Source organism: Lissotriton vulgaris, chromosome 12 (assembly GCF_964263255.1).
Source record: "Lissotriton vulgaris chromosome 12, aLisVul1.2, whole genome shotgun sequence".
NCBI lineage: Eukaryota > Metazoa > Chordata > Amphibia > Caudata > Salamandridae > Lissotriton > Lissotriton vulgaris.
This window is the reverse complement of record NC_141700.1, coordinates 366627724-366652129: the sequence shown is the minus strand read 5'-3', so window position 1 is coordinate 366652129 and position 24406 is coordinate 366627724. Positions and strand designations below refer to the sequence as shown.

Below are 24406 nucleotides of genomic sequence, written 5' to 3'. Positions count from 1 at the left end.
CTAGACATCTCTATTTTCAGTGAAGCCATCATGTAGCTGGGGAACTCGTTTTCACCAGTGTCAATCACATGTTCTAAAATGGCTTTCCTGGTCACTTGTACTGCGAGAAATGGAACTGACCAGCACAGGGGCATATCTGCTCTTGCAGGTATGCCCTCATATGTACTAACCACCCTGCCTTAGGGCTGGCAGGTCTGCTGTAGGGGTGACTTACAAGTATCACATGCAGTGGTAGGAGACATGGCACACAGGGATGTGTGACAAAGTCGTGTTTTCACTTTGGCAGTATTGCATGGGCTTGGTGAGGGGTCCCTTTGGGTGGCACAACTCATGCTGCAGCCCTTAGGGGCCCTTTTTAGTTCCCCATGTCCTATGTACCAGGGTACCATTTCCTAGGGGATTTACAGAGGGTCCTAAAGGTTTTGCAAATTTGGGGAACAATTGTACCGTTTTTTGAAAGAGCTCTGTCACTGGGGACCTGGTTAGCAGGAACCCAGTGCACTTTCAGTCGAAATTACATCATTTACTAGGCAAAAAGTGAGGGGGGACCAAGTCATGAGCATATAGCACCTATAACCTAAATCAAACAAATAGAAGGGCTCCTGTTAAAAAGCAGAACACTTCTCCATTGTCAAACCTCTTCCCCTAGTAAGAGTGAGATGGTGATTTGAGTCCAGGATCCCCGCCTGGTGAACCTCACCCTGGGGAAAGTCCTTGTGGCTTGAATACCTCGATGACCTATGAGCCATAACTAAAAATATAGAAGAATGGCATAGCAGGAAAGCGCCATGTAGGAATTCAAAATAAAAGTGCAATAAAAGTCAAGTGGACTATAACAGCATTCACAGGAAGAATAAGCTCATTTGGAGAGTCACTCTATCTTATAGGGCCGTGCCATTACATCCATCCTACGGCTTAAACAGCAAGTGCAACTTCTGGACAATACAAACAGGGCATCCAAGTTGAGGATCCCGGAGTCCCACTGATTTATGTTTTTTACACACAGCAGTTTTAGAAGAAGACAATGTGGAATTCATATGAATGTCTGTTGTTCACTTCTTCTATTACCCAATGAACTCGATTTGATTTGAAAAATAGCCTATGGGTGTATGCAAGCTCGGGTGATCTAGAGTACAAATGTGTACATGTAAATGGAGTCCATGGTATCTGTGTTGCTGTTTCGACACAACATACATCTTTAATAATCATATTATTTAACTCAGTCTGTTCATTTAGCTAAACTGCAACCCACAGTTTCAAATGTGTAAAAGTGAAATTATCGGCTATGTAGGGAAGCAAGAACTCTTGATGTACATTATTGGTGCTGGAACATCGTGAAAGACCCTTTAAGCAAATGCATTCCAATTTTCTGGAGTTAAATGGATTCTGGGTTAGTACTGCCCCAACATGCCATTCTCGCACGGAGCAGTTAGAATATATATATTTTGACTGTAAAGATGCCTTGTTAATCATAAGGATTTCTGTTATACCATTCCAACAAATTACTGCCATAATTTGAATAGCGCACCAATTACCTTCAACATATATCTCCCTGTATTGGTTAGGTACATCAAACGCTTTGGATCGTCAAAGTCAAAATGTAAAAAGGGAAGATTTTACCTATATCCACAGAGTTGTTTTTAACATACTTGGACTTGTTTTTTAAGTTGCATCCAACTGAACACATAAAAGGGATGCGCTTTAATTTGTTTTGGTCAATGGAGGAAACACAAACAAAGATTAGAAGCTTTAAGCCAATCTGGGTTCTCCAGATCAATATTTCATAAACTGAACAGTGCATATATTAAAAGGGTGATGTGTTTCCACCCTGCCCTAGGAGAATCAGCCCATACGGAATCCAGGTAAATCTCTATCAAGTATACATATAGAATAAATAATCAGTGGGGGCTAATACCCACTCCTAACTGAACATATGGATGGAAAGGCTATACTACACTTGGCATGCATGCCATACCTTACAGATGTGGACAGACTGCAGTGCATCTTCATTCTGAAGCATGAACCAGAAGTTGAGTCTATTGACAGGTCAGTGGCTAAAATTAGGCCAATAGTGGCTAGGTGGATTGCACCACCTTTCACTTTCTATTGTATGGACAAAGTAAATCAAGGTTAAGTCACTGTTCTGTGGTTTCCAACCTTATCAAAAAATCATGCAGCATTTATGAGGAGTATCCGTAGGAGCCTGACCACCAGCTTGGATGTTGAATCAATTAATGAAAACGATCTGTTAAAAGTTGGATAAAGCTTCTTTACTATTTTAAAGAGAGAGGGACTAGGAGCAATTAGCATACCTCAGATTATACAAAACTTACAATTGTAAAGAATCACACCTGCAGATTCGACAGATGTGAGAATATATCAATTGGTACACTATAGTTTTGAAGCACGGAAGTGGTTTAGGCTGTGTAAAGTTCAGCTAATGAAAAACATTGCTTTTGCAACTTCTGTCCTTGATGTTTCAATTATGCTAAATGGTACAGAATAGCACTGTCTAAAATAATCTACAGAAGTGTTCAGTGAGATAATCAATTCTGCACCCCTGCCCACTGTTTATTGTAGGAGATATGTAAACTGTCTGGAAAACCAATTTTCTTCAAGTTGAATCAACTTTGTGTTAAAATAGCCCAGTGAACCACTTCCATAGTGAGAAGCTAGCCAAACATTTAACTGTTAGACCCTTTAAGCATTTATGTTACTAGTTTCTCATCGAAAATTTGAATTTCACACCCTTTATTGAAAGAATACATCTCTGTTTGTTAGTCAGTTGGCAAGCCAGTTTAGACTATCATTCAATTTAACACTCAAGTAAGAGAGGGTTTTAACTTTATTCACGGAGCTGTTGTCATATATTAATTTGCTTTCTAAACTGCATGGCTAAAATTGATCTTAATATAGAAGTGTTTACTTTCAGGTCATGTTGGTCCACAAAGCTAATGGGTGCAGAAGGTGCTACAGGCCTTTTGGGGGTCTCAATATAAATAATGCATCATCTACAAACACTAAAAGTGGGTACCCTCTGACCTACCCTTGAAGAATTGGCACGTACACAAAATAAAGATTTTTTTTCATTACACATAGTGGGGGCTAGAGCAATATGCACCTCTAAGTGCTCCTGTGGGTGAAAAGACTTTAGTACCCTGCCCATTCAGGCAAAAGTTTAAGGATGGTACAGGACTGGAGTGCATCCTCACCTATACTTTTATTTACTGGTCCTCTACCTCCACTTCCCAGAAACATGCTTCATAACTTCAGTTGAAAGACTGAAGTCAGGTCCATCAAGGCAAGGTGAACTGCACTCTTCCTAACTAAATTGTACACAGCAATATGCAAACAAAAAGTCAAGTGTCTGTTCAGCAGTCTTAAGCCGTCCCTAAAACCATACTGAGCGCAACAAATCTTGTCCCCTTCAGACACAGTCTGTGACTGCATCAGTAGCAGCTTGACGAACAGTTTGGCAGTTGAATCAAGCTATGAAATATATTATTTGTAGCATGCTAAGCACGCCCAGCACCTATTTTGAAGATCCTGGCTCTGAATAGTTGCTTCAATGTGCTGGCAAATGCCATAACATACGTAACTGTAAACTGAAACTGCAAGAAATTGCACCACCAAATTGAACAGATGTTTGAACATATCAACTAGTACTAAATCATTCCACAGGAGATAATTAGCTTAAGACTATTAACCAACCGTTAGTTAAAAAGATACATTAGAATTGCAGTTTCTATCAACTCTCCCTGAAATGGCATTTATGGTAGCAGGTTCAGAATAGTTTTCTAAAATTATCTAAGTAGTGCCTGAGGTAAGCAACTATACACCCTTCCCCACTGAGAGAACCTGTTGTCTGAGCTATTGAAAAAAACTGATAAAGGCAGGCAGCATCTGGATCAAAAGAAGCTAGCTCTAATCCTTCCCAGGCTGTGACTGAAATTACTCCTTCCTCAGACTGAAGTTGCACGTATATGTTGTTTGAATCTGTGAAGAGCTATGTGAGGAAAGCACAAAGACAATGCAAAAGATACATAGCTCTAGAACTTAACACTGAATTTGTAGGTATCATGAAGAGCTATTGGAAAGTTATAACGCAGGACAAAACGATTATTCGTCTTGAAAAGGCTGAAGTACATCATTAATGGGCTCAAATTGCTGGAGCAGCTCAGCACACTGAGCTAGAGGTGCACAGACAATGACAGAGGGTGTTCAAAGGGGACTATTGAGGAACTTGGGTCTCTAGGCATCATTTGACATCCTCAACGACTTCGTGATGGTGGATCATAAGTGTGGAAGTGGTGGACGTGTCCAGAGCAGCTAAAGATGGGTTCCTTCGTCCCTCATATCTTCATCCACCCACTTTGTTAACTGCTGCAGTCATCTAACATGTGAGTTTACATTTACAGTGAAGACACGCTGCTTATTAAGAAACTCCCCAAATACTTTATTATTATCTTCCCCTACTTTCATGCCATTTCCAATGACATTCAATGGATTCAACTTATTTGCTCTGCTTACAAAATAAAACAAACGAGATTCTACTGCACTGAAATTACACAGTGGAAACATATTCTTTCCGTATGATTGAACAACTTTTAAAACTTGAGAAAAAAAGCTTTCAATCTTATGTCAGTTGCTTCCTTGGTTTCTAGACGATCAAGTTTAGACCACATACACATCTTACTTCTCCTACGTGAAGCTCATCCAAACACTCCAGCTATTTATCACGCTGGAGCATATTGCTATTACAAGCTGTGTTGTTGGTGTGGCCAAGCTTAATGTAATGTAATGTAAATTGATACTTGTATAGCGCACTACTCACCCGCAAGGGTCTCAAGGCGCTTGTACGAATACCGCTGTGGAACCCGTCCTGGCTTTCCCTGTGAGGCGTCCACTCCTGGGCACCCCCAAGGTGGAGGCCAGGCATCCTTAGCATTGTGAGGGCCGTTGTGGAGATTAACCAAGCTATTGCCCAGAGTTGCAAAGTGGGACTCTATGATTAGAATAGGCACCGAGGCGAGAATTATCAGGTCCGTGGAATTTTTGAGCCAAAGACCCGCCGAGGCGGGGAATTGAACCCTGGTCCCGGGCTAGACCTCTGCAACAGGGTCTGCCGCTCTAACCATTGAGCCACACTTCTCCACTCTGCCGCTCTAACCATTGAGCCACACTTCTCCACGCAAGCTTACCTACAGTTATGCCCTGCATGTCAAGCAGTGGTATCTTTGTACACATCAGCTGTAGAAGGAACAAAGAAAAGCACAGCATGCATTAAGACTAATATACTTAGGACAATAAAGATGAGTCTTGTGCTTCGCCACTTCATTTCTTATTACTTTTTAGATCTGACCCTAGATTCCCAAATCTAGTACATGAAATCGTTCATCCATTTGAAAAATAAAATCTCGTAATCACACCCTGCTGGAAACTTGTGCTTGCAAAACAACACTTGATGGTGGCCCCAAAAGTGAACTAGGTCTTAGTGGACGACTTTTTTCTACCAGAGATAAAAATGGAATATCCTTGCACATGACCTGTGTAGGGTGAATAACGACTTGAAGTATACATGACACATTAAGAATATGCTGTGTTAGGTTGGGCCCTTTCCTCAGTGCTTCTATTTGTGTTTGTGGTATGCCCTTCTCTAGTCCAACAGTGTTTTACAAATGCGCCTGGAATGAAATGGAAAGCAAAATGTATGTGCCATACAGTTATTAAAAACAGAAATATGTCACATAAGTATGACCACATAAAGTATTTAATGAAAAAAGCAATCATAACTTAACAGTTAGCCATCATTTTCTTAGATTACACTGAATAAGGATATGCTGAGTGGTTTCTGAATGCCACAGACATTGCTCACCTGTCCTGTGATGCCTAGCTTCCTCCCTTTACTCTGTCTTACATCCCCGATCAGAGATCTCGTCTTTTCTGACCCATCAGTAAATACATTCAGGCTCTCTTGTGATGTTCCGAAGAACGCCTTGAGAGGATCGAGCCCCTTGTATCCCAGACCCTGAACATTGTCCTTCAGAGTGAAATCTATGGGTATGGTATCCTTTGGCGCAAACGTCACATTCTCAGGCTGGTATTCATCATCTTCATCCTTTTAATAGAAGATTGAGAGAAATTAATGACATTGTCATCAGTGCACAAGAATATACTCAAGAATCAAAAAGAGAAGATGTACCTCTGATCGATCTGAGCCGGTAGGAGGCAAAGAACAGCCATACATTTTCACTTCTGGGTCTGCCATGAAACAAAAAGATTGTAATAATTCACAATCAGTTAACAACCTGAAGGAAAATGTGCCTACCTCGTAACAAAGTATTTAAGAAATATTTAACTAAATCCAGAGAATGGTCTTCCAAAGCATAAGGAAGCACAACGTACCAGATCTTTGTCTGCGTGGCTTTCGTTTTACTCGAGGTCCAACTCCCTGTCCCTCTTTCCAGCCCATTTGTCTCAATAACTGGACACCAATGGATATTCTAAGAAAAAAATACAATGCATTACTGAAGCAAGTCATGTGTTCTGTGAAAGGACGGGTGAGTGTTGTGAAGAAGCGAGAGTAAGGACTAAAGTCATACAATCTGTCTGAAGGTAATTTTTACTATCGTAAGGCTCTCTCTTATCCTGACTAGTTGAAAATCTGATTCCAAAGCCTAAACACTGTGCGTGGGAAGACACCATAAGTGTGCCCAGCCTCTAAGCATATAAACTGAATATGTATGTCCTGGCCAAATGCTGGATCATTTTCTGGACGAGTAATGCTTCCAGAAGGCATTCAGAGTGGCCCACATAAATGCCATGCAAATGTCTCCCTTGAGAACATGTCTTTGGCATGCTACTGATGATAGGTACGGGCTGCGAACTCTCTGAGGAGCCTGAACTCATTGAATGGATAGCATTGTAGGATGCAACAGACTATCCACTTTGCAACTGTTGCGTAAGCTTCTTGATGACAACCAGAAGGCAAAAAATATTTATTTAATGCCTTCTTCCTAATACCGCAGCTATCTTGATACTCGGAGCAGACTTACCCGAATCAGAGATATGTAGATGATTTTATGTACATGAAACTAATCTAACCTCACCAATCCAAATCCCATATTCATAGAAATGGGTGCATGAAGTTCAATTGTATATATGTATATTTACAGGCAATTAAATTGTATCTAAAGAAACTGTATTTTGTTCTACAACAATTACTAGATTACCAAACTTACTAGATGTTATTTGCTTTTACATTACTTTATTTAATCATAATCTGTCTTACCTCTCCCACACGCATTTTAATTCATTTATTGATTGATTTTTTTAAACATTTATATAGTACAACAACGACCAAAGAGAAATACAGGATTTCTACAATAAACCAGAACTGATGAATACACAGAAAGTGTATTACATTTAGGGCTCCTTGTGTTATGGTATTTTTTTTACATTTCAGTCTGTATTTATTCATATTTATTTTTTGTCAACTTTGTCTGTGTTTAGCCATATTTATTATGGGTTTTGTGGGGACGAAAAGCTGCAAGTGGTATATTTCCACATTTATTTATAAATATGTAGTCATGCCTAAATGCCTGCCTGGTTTCAGTGAAATGAACACCCGCAGAAGATAAATCAATGCACTTTTATGAAAATATACAGATTTCAGTAACAGACTTGTGCAGATCTACTTCCGTTTTAACCTCTTTACTAACATTTTTGTACCCCCTTACCTATCAATCCACACAGTTATTGGCCTGCCAGTCATGGCAAAGTGTATTTAGAGTGCGTGTATCAAGAGGGAGAGAGAGGACCAGATAGCTAGTCCAGATCCCCGGTTTATATGTCAAGTAATCAAAAGGAGACTAGCTTTGAGTAGGGTTGGTATGATATTTATATTATAAAAATCATGGTGACTCAGTTAAGTTTTGTCGATGGGGGGTGGCACCTGTTGGGTGTCTTTAGAAAGCCCTCACCCACCAACCTAGTTGGTAGCATGCTTCATCATCGGGCCCATCCAGTGACACCTAGCGTGTCCCGGGTGTGCTACGACGCCTGGTTACAGCGGAGCAGGTATGTCACTGTGTGTGCGGTGAAGGTGGTGAGATAGTGAGTTTAAAACGGCTTGGCGGGGGTCCCAGTCCTCGAGAAACTTTATTAATTGGGCCTCCGTCAGCGGTTAAAAATAAGGCTGTTGGACGTTGGGGGCAAGTTACGACCTCCCACGTCCTTTAAAGTGTCAACATGTTTCAGCCAGTGCCTTATCAATATGCTGGCTTTCTTCAGGACTAAAAATATGGTGTGAATTAAAAATTAAAAACTAGTGGGTGTGTAGTGTGGACTACGTGTCTACACGCCCTAAAGTGTATCTAACTGTGAGAGGGAGGGGATTCCCTTCTCAAGATCACCTGTACAATTAACATAAAGGACAAAGACAAAACATACAGAGGAAAAAGAGTCACTAGAAGATATAGTCATATATATCATGGCAGCCGGCTTAGTAGCGATGAGGTGCAGGCTATAAGCGGCTCAAGTGTAATGGTATGGGTGGTACCATTATGGTGGAAGATCGCACTAGAACTTCTAGTGACTCTTTTTCCTCTGTATGTTTTGTCTTAACTGAGTCACCATGATTTTTATAATATAAATATCATACCAACCCTACTCAAAGTGTATTTAGAATCACTCAATTCAATTCAAATTGTCTTTATTCGATCTTCTGAAGACAGATCATAGAAGATACAAAAAGACAAATTATGTTATAATTAAACATGTTAAAAAATAAAGCTACATTTTTATTTAAAAAATATAAGCACAGATATGTGATATATAATGAATAAAATAACTGGGCAAGGAGGTTAATTTGGCAGCAGATAAAGTGACAGTGTAACAGTACTGGAACCAGAAATAAAAGCTAAGAGGCAAATGAGTAAAAATGTATAAAAATGTAATCAAGGATGAGCAAATAAAAAAAATCATTTTCAGAGGGTTAATTACTAAAAAGAGCAGTAGATTACATTTTGTAACAATAAAAGGTGGAAATTAATAGCAGCAATGAACACATAAAAGACATTTCAAATACAATGATTACTGGAGCAGGGGTGTGGAATTCCTATAGCCCGACGCCCAGGACATATTGTTTGGGGTCAAGGGCAACAAGATTTCATGTGTATTTTGTCCTTGGGACAAATAGGCCCAACCCCCTGCAGCACAAACCCTTTGGCTGGCATTTTGCAGTGCCACATTATGGATCATGGAATGGCAATGTCTGCAGTTAAGGTAATATTTTTGTCCATATGCTAATGCTGTTCAAACTTGTATTTATGGTTCATTAATTGAAAGTCTTTATTGTTAGGGTGAGCGCTCTAATTAATGTTGTAAGCTCTGACTGCATTACTGACAGTGGTTCCAGTATTAAAATGTGTACACACGTTTTCAAAGTTTAGCAATATGAGGCTATTATAATGCTGCCAGAATGCCCTCTGATTTGATGCAAATATTTGCAGAAGCTTGAAAGCAAGATTGATTATTCTTTGCTTTCAAAATAAAATGTCCGTAAAAAAATTAAAGCAGAAAAAAAAAACATTTCTCTAAACCACTGTAAGCTTTTAAGTACAATTTCTTTGCAGCATAATTTAGTAAAGTGTTGATGGATACTAGTATTTCCCAAAAATATTCATAATGGAAAATCAGTGTAACCATTTTCAATAAGATTATGGAAAACAAAAATAAACAAGCAGTGGCAAAGCCAGTAGGTCTGAAATTGGTGGTCAGCTTTTTAGTTTTGTCAAAGTGTGACTTGTTTTGCCATGGTTTTTGTAAAACCTTATTGGTGTGGGAGCTGCCAGGCCTTCACCATTATAACAAACACAAGCAAAAGGAAAAGTTATTTTTGGTCTCAAAAAGCACACAGCCACAGTAGTTACTGGCACTGAACAAAACTACTTTCTGTGCCGATATGCTCCTTGTGAAAGAGCAGAATGCTGTCACTCACAGTGAAGCCAGACTAAATAGTGAGAGAGACAGTATTTTAATAAAAATCAAAAAGTCACAGTCAACGCCAGACCAAATTAGGGACCCTATTATTGAAGAAAGTCTCAAAAGTGCGCCCAGGGTATATGTCCTTGAATTAGGTGCAGCTATACGGCATTCATGAATTACTAAGAATTTACAGAAGTAGGACAAGAAATAGTACTCCTAGAAAATATTTGCGAACTGCATTTCAGCATGTTAAGAAAAACAGTGGTCCTTGACTATCGATCAAAAAACAGACATTACATGAAACACATTTTTGATTTTGAAAATGCAAATTAAATCAGCATGCTTTGACTCAAGCTGGATAAGGGAGATATATGTCTTGTCTCAATTGGTTCTATATACATTAAATGAAACAGAAATAGTACCCTAGCAAATCAACACGATCAATAAATTGTCACCACACTTTGAACATGTACTTCAAGAGAATTTACATATTTATTTACAGTTACTTATAAAACAATGATGAACAAAAAACGGCGCAAGGACTATTAGATATAGTCAGTGAAAAGATAGAGGGTGCTCAAGTGTTTAGAAAAGAAGAGGGAAAAAAATCAGGTAGATAATTTAGATATTTACAATAGAACAAAGCGGGCAACCTTCCGCTATTGCTGTGTGCCTGTCCGCACACTTTGTTTTGGGGGGTAAGAACAGTAAGGGGACGTTATTGGTACAGGCACATTGGTAATAAAAGTGTCGACGTTTCGACCCTAATGCTCATGGGAAATTTGGGCCTCGGCGGCGGGTCTTCCTCCGGACGGGGGGGGGGGGGGGGGGGGGGGGGGGATGGGGTTTCTGAAGGCTGGCTTGGCCGTTGTCAAATGAATGATCTGGATCGGGCACCTAAGGTATAAAAGGTGGGAGGTTGCTATTAGGAAGATCACTAATGAATATTTACAGAGGTGTGGTCTCAATATAAGCTGAAGGGTACATTACCAATAGAACTGGTCAACTGGGAATTCAATTCACGTGTCCAGGGTATGGCCCTCTATCTTTTCACTGACTATATCTAATAGTCCTTGCGCTGTTTTTTGTTCATCATTGTTTTATAAGTAACTGTAAATAAATATGTAAATTCTCTTGAAGTACATGTTCAAAGTGTGGTGACAATTTATTGATCGTGTTGATTTGCTAGGGTACTATTTCTGTTTCATTTAATGTATATAGAACCAATTGAGACAAGACATATATCTCCCTTATCCAGCTTGAGTCAAAGCATGCTGATTTAATTTGCATTTTCAAAATCAAAAATGTGTTTCATGTAATGTCTGTTTTTTGATCGATAGTCAAGGACCACTGTTTTTCTTAATCTGATTCATACCCAGGTCCTTTGACTCTTTGGGTGACACCCCATTGATTTAACGGTGCATTTCAGCATGAGCAAAAGTTGCTTATGTAGATTTGCTCAAGCGAAAATCTGAGTGTTTGCATGTTCACTTTCCCTCCAACCACTTTTTTTCCCAACTCTGGAAGAAGGTTTACATCTGCCATTGTCAGGAGTAAATTGTCAACATTTCTCAGTATGGGAACAGGTAAGAAAAGAGTTGTTGAAAACCCTTAAAACATGCAAGTTAGTAGGTTTGGACAGACTCAAATGGGCATTGTAACCCTGGAACTATTGCTTACCACTTCATTTCAGCCCTAGTATGTAGCTCTGTGGAAAAGTGGCAACATAATGGGATTGCAAGTATTCAAACACTACTATGGTACGAGCCCTGGCTTAATCAGAGAGGCTATATCCGAGTTATAATGAGATTACTGCCATAATTTATCGCCGCAGTACATGGCACCAAAGGGACAAGTGGATTTTGTTACAGGACAAGTAGATTTATGAAGTAGCCTGCCCCATGGACAAGCAGATCTTTTATTAAATTCCACAACCCTGCTGGAGTCACTAAAGTGCTTTTGTATCAAAACAGCATACTCTTTCTCTTAGCTAAGGTGCACTTCAGAAAACTCGCAACTGCAAAGCAGACGTTACAGTCATTGAGTTGCTGTAGATAATAAAAGGGCTGCTTTACACTTAGAACATTTATTTCTGCGCAGTAATGGTAATAAGAACTTCCTAGGGAAAAGGAGATAAAATTGGCAGAAAAAGAAAAATTGTAAAATAGTTTGACTCAATTGCTCATCCCATGGACAGATGGCAACAGTTTCAGAAGAATACTGGCCTAGAGGGAAACATATAATCCAACAAAACGACCCCAACCTGAATCTTGTCGACAGGCGTCTTTCATAGACATTGGTCACGTATATAATAAATACAAAGCAATTGAGCTGGATGATTAAATGAGGCAATAATCTCTAACTGAGGGTTTAATCACTTCTGATAGTTCCCTGGAGGATTGCTTATGCTTTCGAAAACTGTCCATAACCCACTTTCTGTCCCCTTTACCAATTGACTCTGGGTTCTCAAACAATGAGGCACATCCAAGAGCCGAAAAGCAGGTCTTGATATATTACAACCAAGGGATGAACAGGCCACGGGCACAACTTAAACAATGTCTAATAACAGCCCTGTTAAAAACAGCTTCTTTGTTGGACCAGATTGAAAAAACAGATGGCTAAAGGGGCAACATTAATTGTATCTTGGACATAGTCCATACCTAGCTCCAGATGGAGGGAAAAATGTGGAGATGTAGACCCCCCTAGAACTCGACAGCAGAATCTGTTCTCCTCTATCTGCATTGCGTAAGCATCCCTACAGAGTGATATGTTAAGATAGGAAGGCATTTACGATTACAGATCTCTAATATTGGAGCAATGGGTTTTTTACCAATAGACATTGCAAGCAAGAAAGTGGTGCCTACAGCTTGTGTATGTCAGTTATTTTGTTTTTTACACAAGTATGCCTGACCCAGGTAAGGGAAGGAACTAACACTCTCCAGAGGTTTAACATCTATGCTTATACCACGAGTTTTAGTATTTTTTGGGCCTCGTATCAAAATTCAAATTCTTACTTTATTCAATCAAGTTAAAATGATCATAAAAGTACAAATAAATACTTCTTCATAAAATTGCACAGATTATGGTTTGTAAAAACTTACGGATACTTCAACATAGTTCTATAAAACAAACATAAATGCATTAAAATCTTTAAAAACAACAGAAACCATTTCATTTACACGCAATCCTTTTCCTCTTCCTCATATAGACTCATAAGAATGATGCTACTGAGTAGCAGACCAAAGGGGCAGGTAATGATTTTTAAAAGTAGGGTGCCACCCGACACTGCTTAAAATTTCCTTTCTTTAGAATTGGTTGTAAGTATTCATTTCTTTCATTCTTATATAGCCTGCAGAATAAAACTACATGCAATTCGGTTTGGGACGACAGGTTATCACAGAGCATGCACTAAGCTCGGAATGACTATATGTTTTTTCCGGATACCCTAGCATAAGAGGGATCAAGTTAGTGCGGAACCTGAGTAATATGAATCTATGTTGGGTCCTGTTTACATTTGCTAGATCGGGAATCCCCCTTCTATTAATGGTGGATTAAGGCTGTATATATGGATGGTGTATTTCTCTTTTTGCTGTTCTCTGCGCTTGTACTCAGACATTAGCAGGAACATGTTGGCAACCTTCTGCTTAGAGACCTTCTTACAGGTCAATGGATCTGTAAATAATTCATGGAGGCCAATCTCCCTTAGCACTGTCTCTACAAAACTAAGCCACCTAGACCTTTTCCACTTATCCATAGTTAAACAACTTCTTATTATTGATTGATTAAGTGGCACTGAATCTCTTCTCCATATTGAGTGCCAAAGGAGGAGTGGGGCTAATCTGTAATCAGAAATATAGGGCAAACCTAATTCCGTGTGGATGATCCTATTTGCAATAGACGAAGGGAGGCCCACTATGGTTTTAAAAATAGTATTTTCAATCGTTTCTAGTGGTGTTGATGACACCACACCCCAAACTAAAGCTCCATAGGTCGTTGCTGACTTTACTCTTGCCTGGTATATATTTTTTATCGGTAATAGGGGTTTAGCACCCAGTTTTCTAACAAAGGATTTTTACAGCATTTATACCCCTCTCCATCACCATCTTTCTCCCTTCCCTCAGTTTTGCCCATGTCAGATCTTTATCGAAAAGAATCCCCAAATATGGGAAAGAATCCACCACCTCTATTTTTTCCACCTCTGCATAAAATTACGGGATTTTTTCTCTTTTTTTTATCCCGGTTGCTATTATGAACGACTTTGTTTGATTCACTTTCAAACAGAGTGAGTCCATAAATCTGACATACACGGTTATCAGCCTTTGTAGCCCGAGGCCTGGTCTGGCAATTAGCACTGGGTTGTCCGCATAAGCCAGTATTGGTAGCATATAGTTTTCAAAAAGAGGGGCATCCTGCATGGCCATGGTGAGTGCTTCCTCAACTCCATTTGTGTATATGGAGAAGAGAAATGGGGCCAATAATCATCCCTGCCTTACTCCTTTGGAGATTTTAAAAGAACAAGTACAGTCTACATTTTTAGTGTAGCGCACGGATGCAGTCGCATTTGCATGCGACTGCTTGATAAAAATTAATATGGCTTGTTCTACCCCCATCATCTCCATTATGGAAGCTTATCATGGAACACGCAATCAAACGCAGCGCTCCGGTCCATGAATGCCATGTAGATTTTCCCATCCTTCATTCTGGTATACTTTTCTATGGTCAATGCTAAATTCAAGCATTGATCCACAGTGCCCTTCCCTGTTGGAATCCATATTGGGCCTGGATTAAGATGTTATTCTTCTTTGCCCATCTCTCTAATCTAGATAGGAGAAGGCGGCCCATAAGCTTTAATGTTGTATCCAGCAAGGAGATTGGGCTATAGTTCTCTGGGTTGGCCCTATCACCTTTTTTGTGAATGGGAACAATGACACATGATGACCATGAGGGAGGAGGGCCTACCAGGGCTGTACTATTGAGGACGTTCGTCAGGAGTGGCCCCCACAAGTCTGGGTTTTCAAGAAAAAAGTCAATTGGGACACCATCCGGTCCCAGGGCCTTTCCCAGACTACATGAATCCAGCCCTGCTTTAAATTCTAAAAAACAGAACAATAAAGACTCTGAGCGTTTTTCCTGTGCTGCCACCTGATGGGATGGGATATCAGAATTGGAGGAAAAAATATTCTCAAAATGGGAGACCCAAGCTTCCTCTTCGACATTTGTATCTGTAGGTGGGTAGCTAGTGGCTTTGAAAAAAGGTACATTAACTAGCTTCCAGAATTCACGGCTATTGCCTGAGATAGCTACCTTGTCTAAGTTGGCCCATAAATCCTCCCCGATTTCCTTTTCTCTAATTTTGCGCGCTAATTCATAAGAGGCCCGCAATGTTCTTATCTGGTCCGGACTTCCAGGTCTGGCCTTTAGGGCATAATACAGGGCCTTTGGTGCTTTTGTGCACAGTAAGTCAAACCAGCCTCTACCTTTTTCTTTATTTTGTGTTTTTGTTCTGGTAAGGGCCGATTTTATATTTGCTAGGATGTCGCAGAAAGCTCTGACAACCTCCCCTGCATCCGCTTCTGGATCTAAACACAATTGTGTGCTATCTTGTGTATTTGATATGATTTCTGGAATCATCTTGATTTTGTCTATATGTGCCCATTTTAACTGAACCCCGATTTTCCTTACCACAATTGGTGTTTCAACAGTGGTGCGCCTTTGTTTCTCCCATGTTGATATTTTCAACTCTATTGAAACTATAGCGTCATCGCTAAACGTCGTGAAGGAGTTCCCTATCTTGATGACCCTTGCGCTAAGTGGAGGCGTTAAAAGTATGTAATCAATCATGGATTCAGCCCCATTTCGGTAAAAGGTGTTCGGCAGAATATCTGTTGCGGGGTCTGGGTCACAAATTATTTCCATGTTTGGGGAGGCCATTAGCTTGTTTAAGCCATTGCCATACTCACTATGTGTGAAATGGTGTATCGGGTTTCCCGTCATATCCTCAATTCCGCAAACAGGCAGTGTGTTATATTTGCACAGGTGTATATTAAAGTCAACTAGCCATATAAAGTTTATGTTCTCATTCTTGATGTTGCAGACTGTGTCGGCGATTGCTTTATCGACCTACCCCAAGATTGAGTGCATATTTGGACCAAATCTGTTGTTATAGTAGTTTATTAATATCTATGGGCCTCATATCATTGTAAAGGTTTTCTTGTAGTTGGCTCCAGGCCCAGGTCATTCATGAAACTGACATAGCTGACGATAAGTGATTTAAGACTGTTTGCAGTCCTTGCCAGAATGACTGCATAATCGGCATATAGTGATGCGGGTATAGCCTTACTCTCTACATGTGGGACATCAGCCTCAACCGAAACTAAAGTGTTCTCCAGATCGTATGTATAGAGAAGAAATAAGATTGGGGCAAGGACGCAGCCTTGGCAAACCCGTGAATAGAATCACTCAAAAAGCATCCAATTTCCGTTTTTATCCACATTTAAAAATAAATACAGACAAGAAAATAAATGGTTTTCTGTCTGTATGTATCTGTAAAAATCAGTAAAACAGAAAATAGGGAGCCTTAACAACAGTATACAAGACGGGGAAGGGAAATGTGAGGAGAAGCATGGCAACATATCAGAATAATACATTTAACCAACTGTGCATTAGCATAAATTAGTGCTGAAGTGCCAATCTCAGATTGTATATATTGCAGTCTGATTTCAGCAAACGAACTGGTTAAACAGATAGCTTTAAGTTGTTTCCTGAATGCCGTAATTGGTATTAAAATCAACAGGTGTGGGGGCGTGGCCAAGATGGCGGCGGAGTAGGACGCCTTTTCGTGCCGCTCCGGCGCTGATCCAACAAAGCATCTAACAGCACGGTTTTGGGGGTGCCCACGAGCCCCTACAGTAGCGGAGACGATCGCCTCGCGGAGCGGCAGACGTTGGTGGGGTCGCCGAGGCGGTGTGACCTTGGAAGCGCCTGCGAGAGCGAACGCAATCTGCGGCCTGTGAGACCCCGGGCTTTCCAGACATCGCGGCCCGGCGTGGTCGAAGGGCGGGGCCCCAGATCCGCCTGCAGACTCTGGAGTGGACGGAAGGCTGTTCGGACCTGAGCTTGGGCGAGGGAGGTCCTGGCGACGAGACCCGGCTCGTACCCCACCACACCTGGGGGAGGTGGAGCACCGACCCCTGGCCAAGCAGTGGCACTCGGACGACCAGTAGCACTTTACTATCTCCATCAACCAGCCCTCCCCTCGCGGTTGGCGCCAGCGGCCTGTTTGAACTTTCGAGGGCCTGGGAGCTGCGCGAAGCCGGACGGCGGTGGGGCTAAGGAGTGACTCTGCCGCTAATTGGAGGTGCGACAAGTGCAGAGCGGAGGCACGGAGGGCCGAGGCAGAAGGACACTGGCTCCCTGGGGTTCCCGCCTGGGATACAGGAGACGCCCATGGGTCGAGTGCCTGAGTGCGCTTGGAGGCGACGGCGGGCGCCGAACATTTGGTTCGCCTGCAGGCCCCGCTACTTTCCTTAGCCACGTGGAGCCGGCGCAGGGCGCGGTGAGCCGCCATGTCCACTGTGCAGCGCAAACGAAACCAGGGGAAGGACAAAGCCTCCCAACAACCGGCCTCCCCTGGGGCGAGTGGGTCGTCGAAGCACTCTGATGAAGACGCCCCGGCGACAAAAGCCTTCATGTCGGAGCTGTTCGCCTCCATCAAGGAGGATATATCAGAACTCAGGGCGCACGACCTACGGGAAGTGCGGAGGGACGTGGATGGCATAGGAGAGAGGGTGGCGACCCTGGAAGACAGGGACCTGAGTGTGGCCACCGATGTTCACATGCTCCAGCAAGACATAATCCGCCTCACCGAGCAAAATTTGGACCTTCAACTGCATACGGAAGACCTTGAAAACCGCTCCCGTAGAAATAACATCCGTATACGGGCGGTGCCATGGGACGGTGAGGCGGGGGATCTCCGGGGGTACGTTCAGGAGTTGTTTCTCCAGGTCCTAGATGAGGCGGACACGACGGAGATACGGATGGACAGAGTGCACCGGGTGGGATTGCCACGGCGCGGGGGGGGCCCTCCCCCTGACATATTGGTGTGCGTCCACGATTTTCAACTTAAGGAGAGGATACTGCGGAAAGCCCGGGCCATCGACTCACTGCAATTCCGGGGCCATCGGCCACAACTATACCAGGACTTGGCTGCATCCACCCTGCAAAAGCGGAGGGACTTCCGACCTGTCACATCGTTTCTGAGAGAGAGGGGGATCGCCTATTCCTGGGGGCACCCTTTCAGGATTATCTTCAGATGGCAGAACCGCCTGGCCCAAATCCGCACGCTTCAGGCGGCAAAAGAGCTCTTGGGATTGGAGGATGTGCCGTCCTCTCAGGCCACGGCGGCCTCTCCGTCTCGACGGCGCCGCCGTTCGAACTCATGGCATAGGGTGGGGCGCTCCCCCGCCGGTTCCCCTGCTAGCCAACGTCCGGACCTTTCTACCAGCCTGCAGGAACGAGGAGCAGCAGTCGCTTCGGTGGCCTCGGCCACGTTGGCCGACTCACAGCTTAGCTCTGAGGCGGCGTAACCCCCGAAGAATGGCGGATCGGCGCCGGGGAGGCTCGGGCCTTCTGATCGAGGGTTTTGCAAGTACTCTGGTGGGAGACGACCTCGATTGCGGCCAAGGGGAATAGTGGTTTCATTCCTCTGGCCTGTCTCTTGATTGGGGGCTTCCTACGGACTTCGGCCTACTGATCTCGATGAGTATAGTTATTGCACTTTTTTTTTTCCTATTTTTGTACAATGTTCTGTGTTGGTTCGGGGGGGGTTTGGTTGGGGGACTGTTGGGTTGGGGGGGGGGGCCCCGTGACGGTAGGCCTTTGGGGATGAATGCAAAGTGTGAATGGTGGAATGCGTGCCATGCTGTAGAGGGGCTGATCCTTCGACTATTCTGGAAACGTTTGGGAGCACGTGGCTGGGGGGAGGGGAGGAATGCAGGCTGGGCGCCGGTTGTATTACTGATAGCGAGTTCTCTGTTTGGTGTCTGCCATGCCGATTAGTATAGGCACTTGGAACGTCAAGGGCTTGAACTCCCCTCAGAAGAGACAGAAGGTCCTGAAATATGTTGTAGACCATCATCTTGATGTTGTGGGGCTGCAGGAAATCCATCTAGCACGAAAGGATGAACTGCGGCTCCGCCACAGGGCGTACCCCATTGTGTACAGGTCCTCAGCAGTCACGAAGCACCGGGGAGTAGCTCTACTGTTTAAGGCAGCGTTGCATTTTCAACCTATGGGGGTCCGCAACGATAGAGAGGGGCGGTGGCTGATGGTCAAAGGGCATGTTCAGGGCAGGCTATGTACATTTGTGGTGCTCTACTTGCCTAATACCGGTCAGAATAAGTACTTGCAGGAGCTACTGGAGAAGGTGGGGGACTTTGCGGAAGGTCTTGTGTTCATGATGGGTGATTTCACTTGGTTTGGGACGGAGAGGTGGATAGCTCGGGGGGCGGCGGGCGGACACAGGGGTCTTCTCGGGGGCTACGCAGCGGGGGGTGGAGGAGATGGGTCTGGTTGATGGCTGGAGGTTTTTTCACCCTGAGGTAAAGGACTATACATTCTTTTCCCATGTGCACCACTCCTACTCCCGTTTGGACTACATCTTCCTTAGTCAATCACTTAGAGGGAACATTTTAGATGCCGCCATTCTCCCGATATCTGTATCGGACCACAGTCTCATGGTGCTCACGCTTCGGTGGTCGCCTCCTGACACCGCGAACCGGAAGTGGTACTTCCCGGCCTCGGTGATCAGGGACGAGGTGTCCCATCAGGCCTTACGTCTGGCTATTCGGGACTTTTTTGAGAGCAATCCCCCTTCAGACACGTCCCTGATGACCACGTGGGACGCCTTCAAGGCGACGATCAGGGGGACGTGCCTGGGCCTCAACTCGCAATTGAACGCTTTACGTAGAAAGGAGAGGGAGGCGCTGGAGGCGGAGGTGCTTACGCTGGAGAGGGAGCACAAAGCTAATCCCTCGAGGGTGACCCTACGTCCTCTGACGGCGGTGAGGGGCAAGTTGAAGGCGCACTATACAAATAGGGCTGAACTCACCCTATTGAGGCTGGGTCGGCACTCCTACTCCGGGGGTAACAAGATTGGCAGACACCTGGCCCGGCAATTGAAAGACAAGAGGGAGCGTGAATACATAGGTGGGATTAGAGATGCTGCGGGAGTGCTCCATCACAGTGACGGGGCGAAGGCGGATGTCTTTGGCCGCTTCTACGCCGCGTTGTACAAGGGGGATGAGCTGGACACTGCTAAACAGCGTGAATTCCTGCAGCGCTTATCGCTTCCGCAGGTATCAGGGGCTTGGAACGATTTACTTGATGCTCCGATCACGAGGGAGGAAGTCCTCTCTGCCATCAAAAACCTGAAATTGCACAAAGCCCCCGGACCCGATGGGTTCACCGCAGTCTTTTATCAGACCTATGCGACTGAGGTGTGTGACTTCCTGGTCGCCCTATTTAACGACATGGTTGGACCTGGGGTGAACTCTGGGACCCTGGCGGAGGCAGTGATCACGGTCCTGCCGAAGCCGGGGAAGGACCCGGAGCAGTGTGCCTCGTACCGCCCCATAGCATTGCTCAATATCGACGCAAAGCTCTACTCGGCTATTCTAGCGAGTCGCCTACAGGACCTGCTGCCGTCGATTATCCACGCGGACCAATCTGGCTTCATCAAGGGCCGCCAGAAGCATGATAACACTAGGAGGGTAATCCACCTTATTGAGAAGGCGGACAGGTTCCGCATCCCGGCGGTCTTGGTGGGGCTGGATGCGGAGAAGGCCTTCGACCGAGTGGACTGGGGCTTCCTATTCCACACGTTACAGGCGTTTGGTTTCTCCGATCGGTTCATCGCGATGGTGAGAGCCAACTTTTGCAGCCCGCGTTCGAGAGTGGCGGTGAACGGCCACCTGTCGTCCTTCTTCCGGCACACACGAGGCACCAGGCAGGGGTGTCCCCTCTCGCCCTTGCTGTTTGCACTCAGCATTGAACCTCTGGCGCTGGCCGTCAGGGAGCATGAGGGGGTGAAGGGCATCCCTTTCACGGGGGAACAGCACAAGATCACCCTTTTTGCAGATGATGTCCTATTGTCGGTGGCCGACCCCGCTAACTCTCTCCCATGTGTACGGGATATATTGCTGGAATTTGAAGCGGTGGCCGGCTTCAAGGTTAACTATGGCAAGTCGCATGTCCTGAACCTGACCCTATCTCAGGCGGAGGTGGCTCGGGTGAAGGCGATGACACCTCTGGCCTGGGCCTCGGGCTCCATTCTATACCTAGGGGTTCACCTCACCCCCACAGTGGGCGGCCTTTTCGCGGCCAATTTCCCGCCCCTCTTGGCCAAGTCGCGGGCGGAACTGGAGAAATGGAAACCAAAATTCCTCTCCTGGCTAGGACGGGTACATGCTATCAAGATGGTCCTTCTCCCCAAGTATCTATACCTGTTCCAGGCTCTACCGATCCCACTGCCCTCCACTTTTTTTAGCCACCTTAAATCGGTGATGTTGAAATTTGTCTGGCAGGGTGGTCGAGCGCGGCTTTCGTTTACACTCCTGCGACGCCTGCGGAATGAAGGGGGGGTAGGCCTTCCGGACTTCAGCCTCTATTACAAGGCGGCCCAACTTAGAGTCATGGTGGAGTGGTCACAGCAGTTTTCTGTCAAACACTGGCTGCATATGGACCGGAGTGTGGCAGGCCGGTCCATCTGGGATCTGGCATGGAAGCCGAAGCGGGACCGCCCAGTAAATGCGTATATTAGTACCCCCACGGGGACTACGCTGAAGGTCTGGGACACACTGGCGGGCGATGAGAGGTGGACGACCTTTCCATCCCCATTCACCCCATTGCATTTTAATCCGGAGTTCCCACCGGCGCTCGCCGAGGGCCCCTTTGACGGCTGGAGGGAGGGGGGATGCCGGGCGTTACTTCACTTGTTCCATGGCCCCGATCCCCTGACGTTTGAGAACTGCATGCGGGATTACCAAGTGCAGCCAGGGGAGCGGTACCGGCATCTACAATTGCTTCACTGGGCCACATCGCCGGGGGTGCGGGAGGCGGCGACGAGACCTCTGTCCGACTTTGAAGCCTTTCTCCTGAAGACCTCTGCCATGAAGGGGGTCATCTCTTTTCTATACCAGCTGCTGCTCCGCTCGGCCCTTTCCCCCAGACCGCGCTACATGGAGCAATGGGAGGAGATGGTGGGGAGAGATATCACTGATGGAGAATGGTCGGCGCTTTGGAGGGACATGACGCAATTTAATCATTCCATACTCCTGAGGGAGGCGCATTTCAAAACTCTTACGCAATGGTACATGGTCCCGGCTCGACTTCATCGCATTTTCCCGGCGGTCACGGACAGGTGTTGGAGGGGTTGCGGCCTCCTGGGGGACTTCCGCCACATTTGGTGGGATTGCCCGATCATTAAGCCCTTCTGGGTCGAGATCTTGTCCCATATTAAGGATATTCTGCAGTACCCTGTCGACGACTCCCCTGAGTTCGTGCTACTGGGATTGAGAGACCCCGGCCTTGAACACCAAACGCGAGCCGACAAAAAGATCCTATGGCTGTGTCTAGGCGCGGCTAAACTCACGTTGGCTTCAGCCTGGAAACGGAAGGAGGCCCCGGCGGTTTCCCTTTGGCACTCTAGATTGTGGAGACTTCTGAGTCTCGAGAGAATGGCGGATATATTTATAGGCAACTACAAAAACTTCAGGCACGAGTGGGGCCCCTTGGTGTCCTTTCTTTCTGCTGGCTTGCCTTCGGCTGTTTGCCCGGCGTCACTGAGGAATTTACACTTATTTCAGCTCTAGAGTATGCTTGTTGGATGAATGGGGAATGCGAGCGGCGCCGTCACGGGGGGCGGGGGGGGGGGGGGGGGAGTTCTGGGGGGGAGGGGCTGGGTGCTGCATTGGGACAGTTGCATCGCCGAGATGAGGCTTACTTAGAGACTGGAGCGATCCTGGACTATTTATCGGCTGCACTAACTGAGCTACCCCATGCTGGGGGATAGATGCGGGACTGCCGACACTCTCAGCACATGAAGACTTCACCTGCTGGCTTTCTGTTTTGCTGCTCTGCCTCATCTTCCTTTCACGCTTCCCACTGTGTGGGACCATCTACGCCCCAAATGTGGTACCTTTTGTTTATTGTTATTTTTTCTGTGTCTGCAAAATAAAAAATTTTTACAAAAAAAATCAACAGGTGTGAAGATAATGAGTTCCAGTTAGAGGCATCCGACAAAAAGAACGACCGTTTGCTCATGGAGGCAGATTTGAATGTAGGAATTTCCAGCAGAAGCGAGTCTTTACTTCTCAAACTTCTAGCTCCCCCAACAACGGTGAGGAATCCGGACAGATAAGGGGATGTTTTCATGGATAGCCCTGCGAGTGCTGGTGCAGAATTTGAAAGAGATTGTTAATATCAAAAAAGTTGATGGCGATATGAAAAACAATACATTCATTTATGTGACTGAGATTTCGTTTTTAGGTCGAGTTTACTCGAACCTATTGCTGTCCATCCAAAAGCTAACTTTTTACGATCCGGATTTTGACGAGTGCATGTGCTCTCGTGCATGAGCTTGCCCGAGCCTTCTGCCTGCCTCCTGCCTTGAAGGCAATCTGCTTCTCCGCCCCCCTGGTAGCCAAACGCTCTTCAAAGGGTTCGCTCCACGCCCCCCGCCTGCACCACTCTCCATACTTCTCATCCCACCTCCCACGGCCGTCCTTTCTGCCCGCCTCGCACACCACATCAAAGCCTGTCCAGCCTGTGCCTTCTCTCCTTACCCTTAACCCTTCACCCTGCCCCCACCGCCTCTAGATATTTCTGCTTGTTTTAAACTTGTTTAAGACTTGTTATTAAATGTAGACTTCGTAAATCCCTGGAGATTTTGGCCATTTTCTCCAGGTTTTAAACATTTTGTAAATTGCCTGCATATTTTGGGTAATTTTGATAAACGCCCTTTGGTTTTGTTTCCCTTCATCGGTTTCAATCTGAATCGACAGCCTGCAAAAGCATCAGAGATAAGGAAGGAATGGCTGGGTCCAGGGAGGCTCGGGCGAAGCTGCAGCCGGGAGGCTAGCGGCAGAGGCTGGCACTGACATTGGCACATCCTTAATATGAAAGCAGTTCAGCCGAGTGCCCTCTGTGCCAGGGGTTGGGCACCTGCAGTGTGAGCCATGGTTCTGGAACCCTTCTCAGAGCTGCGATCAATGTAACGCCACCCAATCACAGAGATGGTGCAAACTCCATGCGTCACACCCACTTGTAGCAAATGCGTCAGATCCGGTCAGCGGGAGAGCGGGCATACGTAGCACGTCCCCAGCGGTGCCTTTTGGAGCACACCACTCAAATATGACTAACT

General features: G+C 45.1%; 1 protein-coding gene across 1 annotated transcript in view; it reads right to left on the bottom strand.

The window, feature by feature from the left end:
- The window catches only part of GPATCH1 (G-patch domain containing 1), a 425367-nt gene that overhangs the window by 294944 nt on the left and 106017 nt on the right, over window positions 1–24406 (bottom strand). Inside the window, exons 5-7 of the mRNA XM_086945137.1 lie at window positions 6406–6503; window positions 6203–6261; window positions 5876–6118 (exon numbers count right to left, since the gene is read on the bottom strand). Coding sequence (XP_086801263.1) covers window positions 5876–6118; window positions 6203–6261; window positions 6406–6503 — 400 coding nt within the window. The remainder of the gene's footprint in view (window positions 1–5875; window positions 6119–6202; window positions 6262–6405; window positions 6504–24406) is intronic.